The sequence below is a fragment of the Hypomesus nipponensis genome, chromosome 20, assembly GCF_054491055.1.
Source record: "Hypomesus nipponensis isolate SF chromosome 20, ASM5449105v1, whole genome shotgun sequence".
NCBI lineage: Eukaryota > Metazoa > Chordata > Actinopteri > Osmeriformes > Osmeridae > Hypomesus > Hypomesus nipponensis.
The window spans coordinates 6023744-6041199 of NC_140380.1; the positions used below are offsets into that span (position 1 = coordinate 6023744).

Sequence of the window (17456 nt, forward strand, 5' to 3'; positions counted from 1 at the left end):
CCCAACGAGAACGTGCAAGGGAGGGAGTGAGAAAACAAGAATTGCATGGAAGAAGGGAAGGGGTATTTGGATTCGAACAGAAGTCAAAACTCTGGGTTCGTATATTCTTTTTCTAAATAAACAAACAAACTTCAGTTTTATGAATGATCTGAAGTCGCGGGTGTGGGCTGCGTGTGTCATCTGGATACACGAGAGACGTAACCTATCGTCTAATTTGCTTCCTCTGTCTTGTGTCAGGTGGAGAATCCGTGGAACCGAGGACAATAGCGATTCCGCTGGATTTGAAACATTGTATCTCATTCATTGTGCAAATCTACAAGAATGTCTGGGCAAAGCATAACGGATAGGATAACCGCGGCACAGCATAGTGTCACTGGTTCTGCGGTGTCTAAAACTGTGTGCAAAGCCACCACGCATGAGATAATGGGGCCAAAGAAAAAACATTTGGATTGTAAGTATTATCGTCTGTAAATTGTGACATTGTTACCTTCCATTCGATTTGGTAGGATATCCATGGTAAGGACAATGTTTAGACAGTGACCGAGGCCTGTATATAAAGACACTAGAGGCTAGTTTTAAGCCATTTTTCTCCAGTGTTTTCTACTCTTATAACAATGCACTGTTTCCTACAATTGTGAGTAAGCAAGACCATTGGTTTGCATTAAAAACTACGCTGGAAACTTTACGTTTATTGGCCACATGCCGGTCATGTATAAACAACGTGATAACTGGGATAAAACTAGCACACCCTCGTAGACTTACAGCATACTATGTAACCTAACTTTATGAGATATAACCACTGTGCCAGACTCCTTTAGAGTCAAACAGTGATATGATCAACGATGAAATGCCAACAGAAAACGTTTAAACAGCGTCTGAACTTCCTGACATTTGACCACGGATTTTAGGCAGTCACATACCTCGGTTGGAGAACAGTAGTCTTTTTTTTTTAACCATCTTATCTTCTACCAAATAAACCAACGATTGTCAAAAGGCTTGCTTTTTTATTTAGATCTTTTGTGAGCGATATTTGTAGACGATTTAGTTGTAAATGGAGCATTGGTTCACCGTTTCAGAAATACTTTAATTCTGCCTTCAAGTTTTTTTTGGACAACACTACCTGTTGCAGTTGAATAGTCATGCTATGTTAAACAAACTATATTTCCTGTCAGAAATATAATGGATAGTGCTCTATTTCTACAAGAATCACGGTGCTTTAAGTTACACGATAGCCACTCTGCACAAAATTGGTATTCATGAATGTTAGTCACGATGCAGTGATTTGAATTTACAGATTTGTATTCTTTTATACAGTTTGGGACAACATTGGGGTTGTTAGCATTTAGTGGCCATCACTGAGTGTTAGTTATTTGCAATAACAGTTGGACAACCTTTTGGATGACAGCAGGCATTAGTCTTACCCTTTGCTCTGTTAGGTTGTGTCCAGGTTTATGGTGGGTGTAAAGTGAGATCAGGTACAGTGTTGGTTAATCTGAATGTGTACATTCTTGCTTGTTTTTGCCCTTGTCATGCTAGTCCTGGTAATGTGAATTTATTTTATGGATGAGCCCAGCTCTCAGATGACAATGTCCAAAGACTGAGGTCCTGACTAAAACCCCCAAAGATTCCAAGATTCCCATTGTATTGCTGCAGTAGTGTTATCAACCCTAAGGATAAATGGTGCCCAAATCCCCAATTGGACACTCATTACGTCTATGTCCCTGGCTCCTTAAATCTTTAGTCTCAGACATTCTGTCTCTGGTTCTTGCTAAAAACAATGTTTTGTCACATTTCCTACCGTGGGAAGTAAGGACAAGGCCACAGTAAGCATGGGAATAGCTTTCCTTTTTTTGGTTCCACGTTGAAACAGTTTAGTGACAAGCCTCACATCGGCCAGTGTTCGCACATGATGCATAAAAGATCTTTGGTTTAAGCGGTGACACCGACCAATTTCCTGTCAACTGCTAATTATAGTATTGGCTTTCTAAAAAAAGAAGGTCACGTGCGATGCCAGTAGGTGTTTTGAAGGGTACGTCTGGGACTGCCAGCCGATGGAGTGTGAGGCGGAGGGGCCCCCGGTGCCGTACCCCTCTGACCCTGCTGAGCAGCCGATTGGTGCGTCCTGACAGTGGCAGGTGAAGTGGGGCCTCTCCAAGGTCCGCTCCTTTGCCGGAGCCGACGGCAGAAGGAGTTAGCAGGAATGTCACAAAGGTTGGAGGTATTTCAGGAGGGCTGCGTACACTGGTGTTGGAGTTTCCTCTCAGACAGAAATAGCAGTGACGCACCCCCCTCCCCCTCCTCCTCCGCCCGTCTGATTTTTACGCAAGATATGTCCCCCTCCTCCTGCTCCTTTTTGATTTGGGTTGGGTTTCCGGCACATTCTTTAGCACTGCCCTGTTAGGCCTAAATAAACGTAACCAAATAATGTAAAAAAACAACAAAAAAAAACTCTTCAGAGGAACAAGGGAAGTTAAAGGTTGAACACTAATAATATCTCAAAACAAAATGAAGTTTTAGATTTCAAATGAGCCCTGAGAGAGGTTTTAGAACATTCTGCTCTACCTCAGTTCCAAAACTGTACAAGTTTGTGTGTTGAAAACAAGCTGTACAAATAGAAAACAAAGTCTATGGTACCTTGAGTGCCTGTTTGTCATTTGTATGGTTTAAATAGCTCTTGCGTAACTTTTATTACTCGGTTCTCAAAGTGCAAGGTTCAAATATGTAAGTGTTTCATGAGTGGTTTGGACTACTGTGGAAGTTCATTATATAATGTATTAATAATGCTTATGTCTGTGTGTATGCATCTAATACATGATGTATAAAGGATGATGTAAAAGCAATTAAAATGTAAGCGATGCACTTGACAAAATAATGATTGCATAATTTAGTGACTGGAATGATTCCTCCTGAAGACCTCCGTATTCAATTGTTCTGTTTTGTGTACCTAGTTTGGTATATTGATACGGTTTATCATCAGGCAAGTTTTTAAACTTGAAAGATATTGAAATATATATATATATATATATATATACACACACACACACAGTTGTTTGCTGTGCTGTTTGGATTACTATTTAATTCTAATGTACATAAGTCTAAATGGTTGTTGATAACCAGCAGGGCTGTCGTCTTGAGCCAAATCTAAACAGGCACCTTCATGATGCCCAACACGAAGGAATGTTGCCAGCCTAATCAAGTGTAAATGAAGAGGTGGGCTTCTCAGATAGGTCATACCCCTTGAAGCTTCGAGGCGTCCGTCGAGTGGCGGGCAATGTCCGCCAGCCCAAGAGACACGTTTGCTGCTGTGTGCCCACAGGTTCACCCTGAACCCCCCCCCCGCCCCCCCCATGCGGAGCGCAGACCACTAGAAGCATGTGACAGCGTATCGAATGACCCGTCCCTTTAAAAAGAGTGCTGACACACCCTGCGCCTGCTCAGCTAAATGGAGACCACTGTACCTCCTGAAAGGGCTTTGAGATTCAATATCATGATGCAAAGCTCCCGTCAAAAGAATACCAGTGCCACCATTCAGAGCTCGAGGGGGAGTGTTGAAGTCGCCATGTAACCTATATAATTTTTTTTTCTTCCCCCCATTCTCAGTGGCTTGTTTAGCTAAGGGAAGTGGCTGGTTTCAAAGTGCAGGGAACATAGCTGCGTGTCTTGACCTAAAGCTGCAGTCACTGCTCTCTAGGAAACCCTACTAATGCTTGACTATTTCCATTGACTTGGGATCCATGTTTCTGCTTTGGGAATCTGACGTGGGACCGTTTTCTCCTCACTTGTTTCAGTTTGAGCTTCCGTGGCTCACTTTCGGAAAAAGGGCCGAGGCTCATTTCGGATCTGCATTCCGCCTGGGTAGTGTCTGCCGCCTTGTCTGGGATGTTCCATATTCAGACGAAGGGTTTGGGGAGATATGGCAGGCTTCAAAGTGGCCTCGTGGTCTGGGTGTGCGGGGCCTGTAGACAGCCCTTTTATCAGTTCCTCTGGTCGTAATATTGCTGCTGTCGAAACACCCCAAGAGGAAATCGTCGTGTTGAATCATGCAAATCCACAAAATAGTGCCGATTATGTGTGGGACGTGTGTGTCAGTGTCTGTGAACTTGCACAGCCCCACATGATGCTCATAAAACGAAAGCTGCCACATCACCGATTTGACGCAACAAGACATTAAACTACAATTACTCTCTAGACACATTTGAGACAAAATCATGTGTCTCAAATGTACTAACCTACACTACCAATGAAATAGGCTGCTCCTTTGGCAGCATGTGTTGTCCAGTAATTTGCGTATGTGTCCCCCATGCTGTCAGGCAATTAGTTTGACCACAAATTGCTGGTAATTAGAAGCGACCCTGGTGGCCTCCTAAGCCATGTTTATAATGTATTTTCCAAAGGAATGGCTTGTAATGTATCATGGGAACTTTTAGTTTAAAAGTTCCTTAAGCCATCTCTTTTGTATACTGTACACTTCATGTTGTTTACTGGGCGGGATGATGATGATTCCACTGCAAACAGTTTTTTAAATTCCCCCATTGTGACTTGTAGCAAAAGCTTTTGTGTGTGCTGGGTCTGTACTGGAAATGTGTGTGTGTGTGTGTGTGTTAATAAGCTGCTCCCAAGAGAATGGGAAGGAAATGCTTCTGTCAGTGTTCTGACGACTGCCTGGTGGTGTTACCATGCCGAGAGGTCAACTTGAAGGCCTGTGTTTAACCTACCACGTTTACTTTATTAGAATTTGGCTAATTCGTGTCAGCAGGTTCATCCTTCGCTCTTCATGACAGTCCCTGGTTGTATTAAGGAACTTAACTCTACAAAACATTGAGAAGCAATGGGCCATGTCAAATGAACCATTTCATGGTCGCCAAAGATGCAAGTAAATAAATTAAAGACTGCAGTGGGAATTGTGCAATGTAGCACTCTTGTGGGTTACTTTCGGTTCTAAAAGTGGGACTTATTATTTCCTGGTTTATGCTTGTCTGTATTTACAGCTGTTTCTATCAAAGCAGGGCTCTCTGCCTTGAACCAGTGCAAGCCCTGTCTTTGTCACTGCATCGGGATTCTAACGCTTCTAGACACCAACCGCAGACTTTTCTGCATGGTTTGACGATGTATCTCAAGCTCTTGTTTGATTCCCACCAGCTGCCTGGCTTTCTTCTGACTTCCCCTTTGCCTGCTTCAGATTCTAACCCTGCAGGCTGTCAGCTTACATTCCTCCTCAAATCTGGCATGCTGCTGTCCTGGCTCATGTAAAAAGTTTGACTTGGTACACTTGATATGGCATGTATCCTGTAATGTACTCCCCCAAGCCTGGTTCTCCCTCTGTATTCTTGCCTGTACCATATTCGGTGCCATAGTGTCAACTTTACGTTTACGCACTATCGTTTTTCCAGAGACGACAATTAATCATTAAAAAGTCACCCGAAACCAGTCTCCAAGTTTTTGACTCTGGCAATACTTGTAGTCGAACTTGAATGTTCTGTAAGATCTCTCCCATGTTTCTTGCTCGATTAGAAAACATTACGGAAGACGCTGCTAGACAAGGACCCTCGCTAATGGGCTTTCGGAGGGCAGATTGATTTCAATGTGGTTTCCGGTCTTGAAATGGAGGAAGTGAAAAGCATCCTGCAGCTGAGCCGAGCGTTAGTTTCTTGCTTTCGAACAGCGATAGGTCATCCGTGTGGTGTAAGGTTCACACGCCCCATTTCACAAGCCGTGTCATGAAATGTATGTCCCAATGAAGGAAACCATATTCAGAGAAGCGGTTTTGTTCATTTTTACCCTATTTGGTTGAGCTTCATTGGACATCGAGGCTAATAGTGTGTGTGTGTGTGTGTGTGTGTGTAAGGCCTTCTTAAAATAGGAATTCAGCTTGACCTGTTGGGAACTTGTTCCTCTTTTTCCTGAGATAAAGAATGCTCAAATATTTATTGATGTTGCCCGCCAAGCTTCCATTTGGCATGTGTTGATTTTAAATATTATATTACTGGCACAGCACCCTACAGTCATCACATGGGTTTGCCTGTAACTGGGCAAGAAAATCAGTGAATGAGCCAATGTTACCGCACAACAGGGTTTGAGGAAATTAAGTGCTGCATGTAGTCTGCACAATATGTCCTGAATTCGCCTAGAGACGTGACCTACTTTCACCAGTTCATAGTTGTGTGTGTGTGTGTGTGTGTGTGTGTGTGTGAGTGAACCCCCTCCTGAGCTCTGCCTGCCACTTGTGGACTCGTGTTGTGATTCTGGCTGAAGGCATATTGAACAGGAAGAGGGACCACTAATTTACCTGTGCCTCTCCTGCTGCTCTGCTTAAGACGTTTCTTCTGTGAATGTCCTGATGACACTGGAGAACCCAGGAGGGATCCAGGTGGCCTGTTTGGTGTGTGACGATTTGGGCAGGGGGTAGTGGTGGGCGGTATGAACGTGAATACTGGTGTGACCATGTGCCATGATCTGGATTTAGCCATTTTGTGGATATCATGACAAACAAAATGAACGAAAAAGCTCAGTCGAATAAGAGCATAGTGGACTGGTGTTTTCTTCATGTTGGTTCATATTGTCCACCCTGAAGTCTACCATATTAAGAAATGTCCCTTTTTTATCAAATTAAATCCCTAAATATTAAATGAAATTGCTGGTGCCCAATTAGATCCGAGAAATCATCATTGCCACATATTCCAATGTACGTCAAGTTCATTTCCTGACACCATTTTGCTGCTGTATGCCTTGATGCAGAGGATGAATGAATGGAACCCCCTGACCCCAACATTGTCATTTGTCAGGTCTGAAAAGCCCTTTTGTTGTCACATGGCTGGCCTATTGTCTCTGTAAAAATGGCTACTGCAGTCCAGTAAGATGTTTTGTGGACCATCCATGTCATAAACAAGCCAGGGAACAACAGTGCTTCAACAGTGCCAGCACAGAATTGAACATATTCCTGTCTTTTCACAAAATGTCACCGCAGGTACCTCAATGAGACTTTTCTCGAAGTCGTGCCATGTAAACCACACCGTCTAATCCCTGTTAATACAGTCTTAAAATAATTTGACATGCATATCGATGGGAGAGACCAGACATCTGTGCGGCCACCAACAGCCGTCCGGCCGTCCGGCCGTCGCTGCGTGTTCTGCGTGTTCGTGCTGAAAAAGCACAATTGTAAGGGACCTTATTCGAGGGTGTATGGATGGCCTGATGAGGTCGGGCGTGTGAGTACAGTCTCATGGCATTGACGGGAGAGAGGACCCAAGGCCTCCACTTTCACTATAGGCCAGATGGCAGTGGAGCCGTGCCAGAGGCAAAAGTCTAGGATGGAGGTCTTGTCCTCAGACATTTGTAACCACTGCTCTGATACCCCCCCCCCCCCCCCCCCCCCCATTGCCCCCAGTGCTACCTTACCTGAATTGTTTTCCGATTTCGGACATACAAGGTTGTTGCCTCTGTGAACCTGCGCTGGGGACCAAAACCATAAAAGCAACCTGTAGTACCAGGAAGTTTGTTATTGATTCATTGGGCTTCGCTGTGTGGAAATGTTTACCCACGCCACCGAGTTCTCGCTAATCGACAGAGAAGGGGGGGGGGGGGGGAAGCACACACAATGATATGTCTGTGGCACACACACACACACAATGACCTATTTCTCCTTCCCTCCACTTCCTCCAGACCTGATCCAGTGCACCAATGAAATGAACGTCAACATACCCCACCTGGCTGACACCTTGTTCGAGAGGACCGCCAGCACCAGCTGGGTGGTGGTCTTCAAGTCGCTCACGGCAACACACCACCTCATGGTCTACGGCAACGAGGTCAGCACAGTGACCCCCCGCCTCCCCCACCCAAACCGAAATCCTGGGTTTTATGTCATGAAATGAACTAATGAAATGCAACTTAATAGCTACAAGGAGTGTGTGTGTGTGTTAGTAGTAATTGCTGGGGAAAAGTGCTTCAGTTCAGCATCTCGTATACAGCTTCATCCACTATAATCCATCATCATCCACTGGCAAAAGCACACGCTGGGCGTTTTATATTTAAAGCCATCTTGGGTGCGATTGCACAGCCACCACAAAGTAAATGCTTTGGAAAGGATTGACCCTATTTAAAATAGACTACCGCAAAGGTTTAAACTCCTACCTTCATGGTGAATTGAAATTCAATTCAAATTAAGTTAATTACCATAAGTTTCTTTCGTATATTACTTTTTCAGAAAATGTCTGGTGTTTTATGTCATCATAATCATATTATGCTTGATGTAAATGACTGAAAGCAGTAGCTGATTGTCTGGGACAAGGAGACAAGGTTCATGTCGACACATTGGTGCAAGACAAGGTGTAATGCATGACATGTTTGTGTTCTAAATGTCAGGACCTTTAATCTTATGGTGATGTCATCTCCAGCCCTCAACTTTGTTTACCTTCAGTTCGCTTCAGTTCTGTTTTGCATTTAGTCTTTTCCCTTTGTCCTTATGCACAGTCATGACATGCATCAAACGCAAATAACACGCTTCCAGCAGACATTATTGTGAGATGGGCGCCAGAATGAATTAGTAGTGAAGTTATATAAAATATGTAAAAATATAAGAAATTCAGTACATTATCGCATGAAGACGAGGAGAATTATTTTTTTCATTTGAACTAATTCTCACATCCGAAGGCCCTCTGCAGTTTTTCTTGATTCCAGCAATATATGTTACAAACAATTCTACAAAGATTAGTTTAACTTACCTGAGCGCTGTGTCACTAAACAATAATTAAATGGTTGATGGTAGGTCATGTGACAATTGCATTTTGCCCAGTTGGTTTGCATTGCAAGATGGTGCTACAAAAGTCAAGTAGCAATTGGTAGCCATTGGTAGCAAGATACCAATATCAGAAGCAGTATGTTTTTGGAAGATATTCAATGTTTTTGTTCTCGAATTGTAAAAATATGGAGGCTTTCTTTCATACTGGTTTGTCTTAAAACGTGTTTGTGGAACTTTTACGCTTTACTTTTGTGTTGCAGAGATTTATACAGTACTTGGCTTCCAGGAATACTCTATTCAACCTGAGTAATTTTCTTGACAAAAGTGGCTTACAAGGTAAGTACATGCTATGAGCACCTGCTGTGCTGACCTACCAGCTTTAAGGAGGACACATTTCTTAATGTGCCAGGCGAGCTGTGAGTTGGTGGCACATGACGCTCAACCGGAGGTGTGTGTGTTTTCGTGAAGGCTAAACTTTGACCTCAGTGTTTTCAGTTGGCGTGTAGTTTTCAGAATGACTTTTGTTGTCTCATCGGGTGTTCGAATAAAACAGCAACCTTTCCGTCTCTGTCTCCCTCTCTCTCTTTCTGTCTCTCTCTCTCTCTCCCCCCCCCTTTAGGCTATGACATGTCCACATTCATAAGGAGGTACAGCCGCTATCTCAACGAGAAAGCAGTGTCTTACAGACAAGTCGCATTTGACTTCACAAAAGTAAAAAGAGGGTAAGGAGACCTATTCCGCTCTTTTCAGATGGTTCACAGATTATTTTGTATTGGCCATCCCCTTAGAAACTGGTCTATCATTTTGAATTTGGCCCCCGTCTTTTGATTCTGCGTTTCTGTAGTTCGGATGGCGTGATGAGAACCATGAACACAGAGAAACTCCTCAAAACCATACCCATCATCCAAAACCAAATGGACGCGCTGCTCGATTTCAACGTGAGTTTCAGTCGACATTAACACTTCCTTGTTGTTCTGTTCTGTATGCCCTGCGATACCAATGTTATTTCCTTATAGCCCTCCGTTCTGCTTTGAAGACAGTTGACCAATCCCAGATTCACATTCAATATCCCTTTTTTGTCTTTAGGTCAATGCCAATGAACTGACCAATGGTGTGATCAACGCAGCTTTCATGCTCCTTTTCAAAGACGCCATTAGACTGTTTGCGGCCTACAACGAGGGCATCATCAACCTTCTGGGTGAGCACCCACCAAAGATGACTTTATTACGTTTACCGACCCCCCCCCCCCCCCAACCCCACACCATCTGGTTGGTTTCTGAAAGAAAAATGCCTTTTCTCTACTTTTTTACTCCAGAAAAGTATTTTGACATGAAGAAAACCCAGTGCAAAGAAGGCCTCGACATCTACAAGAAATTCCTAACTCGAATGACGAGAATCTCGGAGTTCCTCAAAGTAGCCGAGGTAATCTAATCGCCACCTTTCGACAGTTTATCAATGTAAAAACAATTTTTAAAGGATAATTTAGCCTCCACTTTAGGACCATGTCTGATTCTCTCTTCTGCCCCCTATCTGTAGCAAGTAGGCATAGACAGAGGGGACATCCCAGATCTTTCCCAGGTAAGATCATGGCTCCTTCTGGCTCCTCCTAACCCAATATGGCTGCCACTTATTCTGAATCCTGCAGCCCCCCCCCCCCCCAAGAACCTGACCTGCTTAAACAGGCCTCAATTTGCCCCCCCAACCAGCCTCTCTCCATGCTGCTACCCCCCCCAGTCTCCCACCACGTCAATAGCCCCATGCATAGACAACCTCCCTCTCTTCTCTGGACATGGCTGTAGAGCTCTGCTCGCTAGGCCTGACGCGGTGCACTTTGCTCCCGTTCCTGTCAGAGGAAACTGTAGACTCTCGCCCCTAACCTTGCACGGCATACAGTAAAATAAAGGTGTGGACTCGAGGCCTAGTCAGAGGAGGGATGCAAGCAGGGCCCAGTTGAAAGAAGGGGTGGGCTTTTGTGTGACCTTCATCAGAAATGGTTTGAATGACTTGACACATTACCTGTATCATGTACTGTACTGTAAGCAAGTCAGTGTGTTGAATTAACTTGGACGACTTCCTCTTTGTTTAGTATAACACCTTTTTCTTATTTGAACACTTACGATATTTGCTGCCTCTTGTCAGATGGTGCATTAACCATACCAAATATATGTTCTATCATTCATTTGGACTGTATTGGGACCTGAAGGCTAAATGGCTAGCTGCTCCAATATTAGCTATGTTTCTCCCAAAACCTCTCGTTTTTTCTCTCTGACAATTACCACCTTTTATATTCTGCATCTTTCCATTTCCAGTACACAGTTTGTGTAAGTATCTGTATCTAACTCTTTCTCCGTGTTAAAGCGTAGCACGTTTCCCTTGTGCAAAATAGTCTTGTTTCGTTCTCGTTTGAATGCAACATTTTTTTTTTTATTGTCTTTGGAATTTCTGCCTTTAAAACTGACTGCATTGGTTGTTCCCATGACTCCAGGCCCCCTCCAGTCTTTTAGATGCACTGGAGCAACACCTAGCCTCTTTAGAGGGCAAGAAAGTGAAAGATTCCACAGCAGCCAGCAGGTACAAAGGTTTTCCCCTTATTTTTGTCAGACCGAGGCTGGCAGCCATGCCTACACTGTGTGTCTATACAGGCGTTTATATTCCTACTCATTGTCCTACAGTCTTAAGTACAGTACCAGAATGTCTTACAGCTGTTTGTCCATTTCACAGAAAATGTTGACTCATTTGCAGGTAAACGTAGCCAGATATTGTTGATAAAGACCTATGGTGACTTGAGGCCCAAGTCCTTTGTCAATCCGCATTGCAGGTCCACATTTTTGTTGCAGGAAGAACAGTTTGAAGGCAAACCTGTCTGTCTATAAAGGGAATCCTTTCTTTATCTGCCAACATAATGTCAAGAGTTGTTGTACCTCTGCACACTGTTAAAGTTTTTACTGAGCTTGTGAAACCAATCTTTTACCGGTGCAGCATCTTTTTTAAATGGTCTGTAAATAGTGCACCCCCACCCACAAACTCACCCCCTCTTTTTCTCTTCCAGGGCCAGCACTCTCTCCAATGCCGTCTCCTCTCTGGCCAACACTGGCATATCTTTCACCAAAGTGGACGAGAGGGAAAAACAGGCCGCTCTGGAGGAAGAGCAGGCGCGCCTGCAAGCTCTGAAGGTACATTTTCCCTTCTCCTTTCCCCGTTCACGTTCCTCCGTGTCTCTGAACGGACATGCCTAGTGTAGGATGTCCTCCAGCTGCACGTTCAGCCATTCAACTCCAAACACCCCTACACGTTTATTTATATGAACATTAAAAACAATTATGTAAAAAAAAAAAAAAAAAAACTTTTTTTTTTTTTCTTCTCCATGGTCCATTGAACAAATCATCTGTCACGTGCAGAACTCCAGAGGTGGTTTAGCTCTTATTCTGTTGGTTTGAGTAGAGTAGGTGGAGGAGGTCGCTTTAAGGGGAAAAGTCATGTCGCCCAAGACTAGTTTCTGCAGCACTCGCGTCTTGTCGGTTGAATATCTGGTTTGACATGGAATGTGTAAATGGGCCCTGGAACGCTCCACTTCTGGCTCGTGGCTAACTTGGACTGGTTCCACCCAGGAGCAGCGTCTGAAGGAACTCCAGAAGAACCCCAACGCCACCGCGTCCACGGCAGAGGGCGCCGTCCACGCGGCTCCCGCCATCGACCTCTTCTCCACACCCAGCTCTACAAATAGGTGAAGACTCTTATCCTCTCTCTGTCTCTCTCTCTCGCGCGCATTCCTTGCCGTCTCTGTTCCTTGACTGTTGACGTGCCGTTATCGGACGTTTCGAATACTTGAGATATCTTCAGTCCGGTGAATACGTTGAGGCATGGACTTCGACAGTCTCTTTGTGCGACAGGTGCAAACTTCCATCGGATTATTCATACCGTGTTTGTAATTTTCGTCCAGCGTTAACACCCTCCTCCTAAAGGGGTTCTCGAGCTTGTTCAGTCAGGCCCTCTTTCCGAAAATGTGAATAACATTTACCCCCCCCACACACGCGCGCTCCTCCTTATCTCCCAATTTGCTACAACTCAGTCGCTCGCTACTCCGTTTTGGAACCACGGATCCCAAAATTGCAATTAGTAGCCAACATTTATTCTGTGTAAGAAACAATGTACCTTTGTTTAAATGCGTTTTTTTGAAAATAATTTTAAACCATTAGAAGTGACACCGTCGCTACATAACTGTCGCTTTTTTACCTATTGTCGACCAGTATAGGCACCAAAAAAAGTTGTGTAAGACTTTGCACAAGTATGTCATCAAACAAGAACACTGCTCCACATTCTGTTGTGTAGAACTCCCTGGGTGTGCTGTCTAAAATGGTCTTGACAATAACATGTTGGCCTTTTTTGTGTCCTTCCCTCCCCGCCGCTTCACCACAGCACTTCCAAGGCCGCCAGCGACCTGCTGGACCTCCAGCCGGCGTTCCAGCAGGCCCTGCCTCTCTCCTCTGGCCTGCCTGCTGCCAGCACATGGGCAGGTGAGATCTCCTGGCTCGGCCTTGGAAGCCCTGGCAATTAGTCACAGCTGATCCTGGGACATCTCAGACGGGCGCCGCGCAGCCACAGCGCTGTGCAGTGCACTCTGTGCACGTTTCCTGTATGAACTGATCTCGCATGAAATATCTATTAGCTGGGAAGTGGATTTCCTCTATATTTATCTATAGCCGTTCAATATTGGACACACTGTGGTGATGGAATGCCGCCAGCAGTGCCAGTTCTTCTATTTAACCGTTAAAATGGTTGTTCATTTGAAATGCGAATTCAGTGTATGAATAATGTGAACTGTTTTGTATGGACAAAGTATTTGTACCCTGTGCTACAATCTTCAGCAGTTGCAATGACCATGCTCCATCTGAACTGCCTTGACAATCACAACCCAGAAGCAGCCAATCATGTCTTGAATGAGGGTTGACAGACACCTGACTCTGCAAAAACAAGGGTTTGACCAGAATTGCAAAGTCCAGTCAAATGAGGTGGCCCTTTAAATGTGGCGTGGCCTGTAACGTGTGCTTTAGAAATCACTCATGTCAACGGTAAGTAAACACGGATAAGGATAACATGATTAGATGCAGCGCACACTCCTTCTCCCACCTTTGGCCCACAAACGATATACTGGTAGCGCTGTTTTTCCTTTTGACCTAGTAGTAGACTTAGTAGTTTCATCTTGAACTCCTTCCCTCATACTGAGAAACGATGGCTTACATTATTTGATTTTGGAGTATAATTCAACTGTACCTGGAGCATGGAGCGTTGATATTGTTTTCTAGCTTCGGAGTTGGTGTTTTCGTATGTCCAGGATCAGTTCAGCCGTTTGTTTCACTCTCCACCCCAGTAGGAAGTCATGTGTCCTTGTGGTGTTGTGATCCGGGCCTGCATACTGTCTGGTGCCACATGCTGTGTTTTCACTGTGATTCATCCTTTTCTAACATCTCCCTGTTTTCTCTCTATCTCCTTCCCCCCCCCCCCCCCCCCACCCACTGTTCTGTCTGCATAGATCCTTTCACTTCTCCCGATGCTGTCGACGACTCCATTCCAAACTTAAATCCTTTCGTCACACTTCCCTTTGTCGCCGCTGTCCATCTGCCCGTCGTCTCCCCAGACGCTGTTAGTTTGTCCTGTAGGACACCGATTCACGAAGTGTTTGGTGGTAAACATTCCTTACCATTAGTCTTCCATAGTGTTTGTTTGTGTTGGTGTTCCCTTGTTCGTACTGAGGCGTTTGCGCCTCATGTCAGATGTGTCCTGTCCATCACCACACAAGGCCATCGTGTAAGTGTGTGTGTGTGTGGGGGGGGGGGGGGTACTGTACAGAGAACCAACTGACGCGTAGATTTAATTAATTTCGGGGAGGGAGGACACTGGATATTCTGGATGCTTGTTGTGTGAGTGGAACGGGAGTTGCTACATTTTTCTTCCAAATCTAAATCGACCTCAATCTTCCTTTTTTTTTTTTACACCCTAGACGTATGGACACTGGTTGGTTTGCAGTTGGGAAATTGGATTTATTTATTTTTGTTATAATAGAAAACAATACAGAGAGGCTGTATCGTTCGTTTTTAAAGGCATAACTCATCGTAGCCTTATCTTTTGATTCTCCAGATCATTACAATCCTTTTCTTGATCCCAGCTCTTCCATCTCGCCTGATCTTGATTCCACAGTGCAGATAGAGCAGTTTATCTCAGGTACTTCGGAGGAGAACTGACTTGGCTGTGTGGGACACAGGAAACGCTTAAGGACCCTGCATGCGACGAATGCCTTTCCCCCCCAGAGTGCTGTTTGCCTTCTAGTATTCTTACTGTAGTTTTGTTTTGGCTTTGTCATGAAAAAAGTTCTGATCTTCTTTTTTTTTCTTATATATCTATATATATATATATATGTATATATGTGTATATACACATATATATATACACATACATACATACATACATGTTTTTATTTATTTTTTATACCTGCGTTGTAGATTCAGACTTGCGTGCTCTGCTCTGTTTCGTTTCTCTTCTCCATAATCTGGTCTCGTTCCTCCTGTGCCTTCTAAACCCCCCCTCCACTCTCTGCCTTCCTTTTCACCTCCTGCTCCGTTCCTCTGGCGGTGTGTCAGACTCCTTTTGTGGGCCTGCACCTTACCCCACCACCCCTCTCTTCCAATCCGAGTCCCCCGCCATAGCTGGTCTATTTGGAGGTAGGTATTACTCTCCCATCATCTCGCTACGGAAATAGGCTGAACATGGCTCCCCCCCGCCTGTCCCTTCTTCTGGTTTGTCCACACCTGTCGATTCAGACCTGGCTGTGTGACCGTTTTACAGAAGCTCAGCAGAGGCCTGATAACCACCCATTCGTTTGAGTCAGGTGTGTCTCGGGGACCAGGGTTGAGAGAGATTGTTGGGAGAGTGTGTGGAATGTTTCTAGATGTCAGAATCCCAGAAGGGAGTCAGGTGGCTGAGCGGTTAGGGAATCGGGCTAGTAATCAGAAGGTTGCCTGTTCGATTCCCGGCCGTGCAGAATGACGTTGTGTCCTTGGGCAAGGCACTTCACCCTACTTGCCTCGGGGGGGATGTCCCTGTACTTACTGTAAGTCGCTATGGATAAGAGCGTCTGCTAAATGTAAATGTAATGTGTTGGTCTCGTTTAACCTTCTCGGCCTACTGGAAGCGCTGATTTGGGGGGTTAAACTGTGAAGCTCTTTGTGTGACTTTGCTTGTAAAAAAAAAAAGGGCCGCACAAATACAGGAAGATGAGCTGTCTGAATTCAATCTAAATAATTGATGTTTGGGTTGTCAGTAAGAAATATTTGGTCCAGAGAAGTAGAGCGTTGAGAAGCACGCATGGAAACTGTTTAAAGAACTAAGAACTTGACTAAGATGGCATCATGGTTCCATAAAGGCCAATTCTAGTTCACGCAAACCCGACTAATTCAAGTCAGATTCACAAAGTCAAGATATCAATTTCTCAGTTTGGGTGGTCAGAAGTAGACTATGCTCCACCACTAATTGGATTGGTTGGAATAGCTTCTCAATCATGTGCAATTTCTTGCGATTCTTCACATGCACACACGCCCACACTGTGCTGTGTGGGTGTGGATGTGCTGTAACTAAGGCTGCAGGCATTGTCAGGCAGGCTTGTAGGAAGTCCACAGTGACCAGCTGCTTTCCAGTGCTCAAGGTTACGAGCCTTCTCAGTTTGGGAAGCCAAATCTCCTGCTCGCAGTGTAAAACATTTTAGGTTGTCCCTATTTGTAGTACAGGCTGTGTGTGTGTGTGTGTGTGTGTGTCAAATTGTCTAAAGTTCTTGTCAGGCTCCTAACCTCTTTCGTCTTCCTCCTCGTTTGTCTTGCAGGGTTCTCTGGCTCTCCCAGTCCCCAGCAGCAGCAGCCCCCCCAAGGCCTCAACGTCGACTTTGACTCCGTGTTCGGCAACAACGGCAACATCATCAACAACATGGACCCTTCTGGTAAGGGTCCCCCATGTCCTCCTCCTCTTCCTCCATCGCTGTGCTAACGTACGCTTCCCGTTTGAAGCCCACGGGGGCAAGCGAGCCTCGCTCGCTCTGCTGCCCCCCAGAGGACTGGGGAGGTAGGGTCATTGCTGTGTGTCGGGGCTCGATGTCTCCATGCGATGTGGCGGAACGGCATGCTGTTGTTAACGGCCATCTTAATGTGGACTTCCTGTGTTGTCGCTTGGGGGGGGGGGGGACGGACGGACGAGGGTTGATTATTCCTATGCACGGCACACAGTGTTATGGTGCTTGATTTTTTTGTCTGGTTGGGGTTTTTACATTTTTACGTCAAGTGTTCCTGAATTGAGTGTCTGTATGCATGTCATGAAAATGTGTGTGTGTGCGCACAGTGTATTTTGGGTGCTTGGCTCACAACCTCACAGTCCTTTTTTGTTTTTTCCTCCCTTGTCCCGGGGTCAAACCCCTTTGGGCCCTCTTGGCTTTGCATGGCAAACGCATGACTGGGTGAGTTGACTTCATCTGCCCCTCCGAGACAGTCAGCCTTCATCTTCCGTCTCACGTGTGATCCCGGCTTCCTGCTTCGCCCACGTTAAACATCCTCTTCCTGTCTCGTCTGTGGCGTTGCGTGTTTTGTGTTTTGTTCTGTGTTTTTTGGGTTCGTCCCCCCCCCCCCCCCCCCGTGTGTCGTTTTCCATGTCTTCACCCCCACCCCTGGCTTGTGTCCCCTCTCCC

At 45.1% G+C, this 17456-nt stretch overlaps 1 protein-coding gene across 17 annotated transcripts in view; it reads left to right on the forward strand.

Annotated features, from left to right (window-relative positions):
- The window catches only part of LOC146246081 (phosphatidylinositol-binding clathrin assembly protein-like), a 24341-nt gene continuing 6885 nt past the window's right edge, over window positions 1-17456 (forward strand). For 6 of the 17 annotated variants that reach the window (XM_084684372.1, XM_084684377.1, XM_084684375.1 and 3 more), the window contains exons 1-17: window positions 1-95; window positions 238-451; window positions 7660-7802; window positions 8995-9070; window positions 9354-9456; window positions 9579-9672; window positions 9821-9932; window positions 10050-10156; window positions 10271-10312; window positions 11220-11305; window positions 11784-11907; window positions 12343-12458; window positions 13151-13248; window positions 14265-14417; window positions 14870-14953; window positions 15370-15450; window positions 16605-16718. In XM_084684372.1, the coding sequence (XP_084540498.1) occupies window positions 322-451; window positions 7660-7802; window positions 8995-9070; window positions 9354-9456; window positions 9579-9672; window positions 9821-9932; window positions 10050-10156; window positions 10271-10312; window positions 11220-11305; window positions 11784-11907; window positions 12343-12458; window positions 13151-13248; window positions 14265-14417; window positions 14870-14953; window positions 15370-15450; window positions 16605-16718 (1663 nt within the window). In that variant the 5' untranslated portion in view covers window positions 1-95; window positions 238-321. The remainder of the gene's footprint in view (window positions 96-237; window positions 452-7659; window positions 7803-8994; window positions 9071-9353; window positions 9457-9578; window positions 9673-9820; window positions 9933-10049; window positions 10157-10270; window positions 10313-11219; window positions 11306-11783; window positions 11908-12342; window positions 12459-13150; window positions 13249-14264; window positions 14418-14869; window positions 14954-15369; window positions 15451-16604; window positions 16719-17456) is intronic. The other 11 variants (XM_084684384.1, XM_084684385.1, XM_084684388.1 and 8 more) reach the window with 5 other exon arrangements.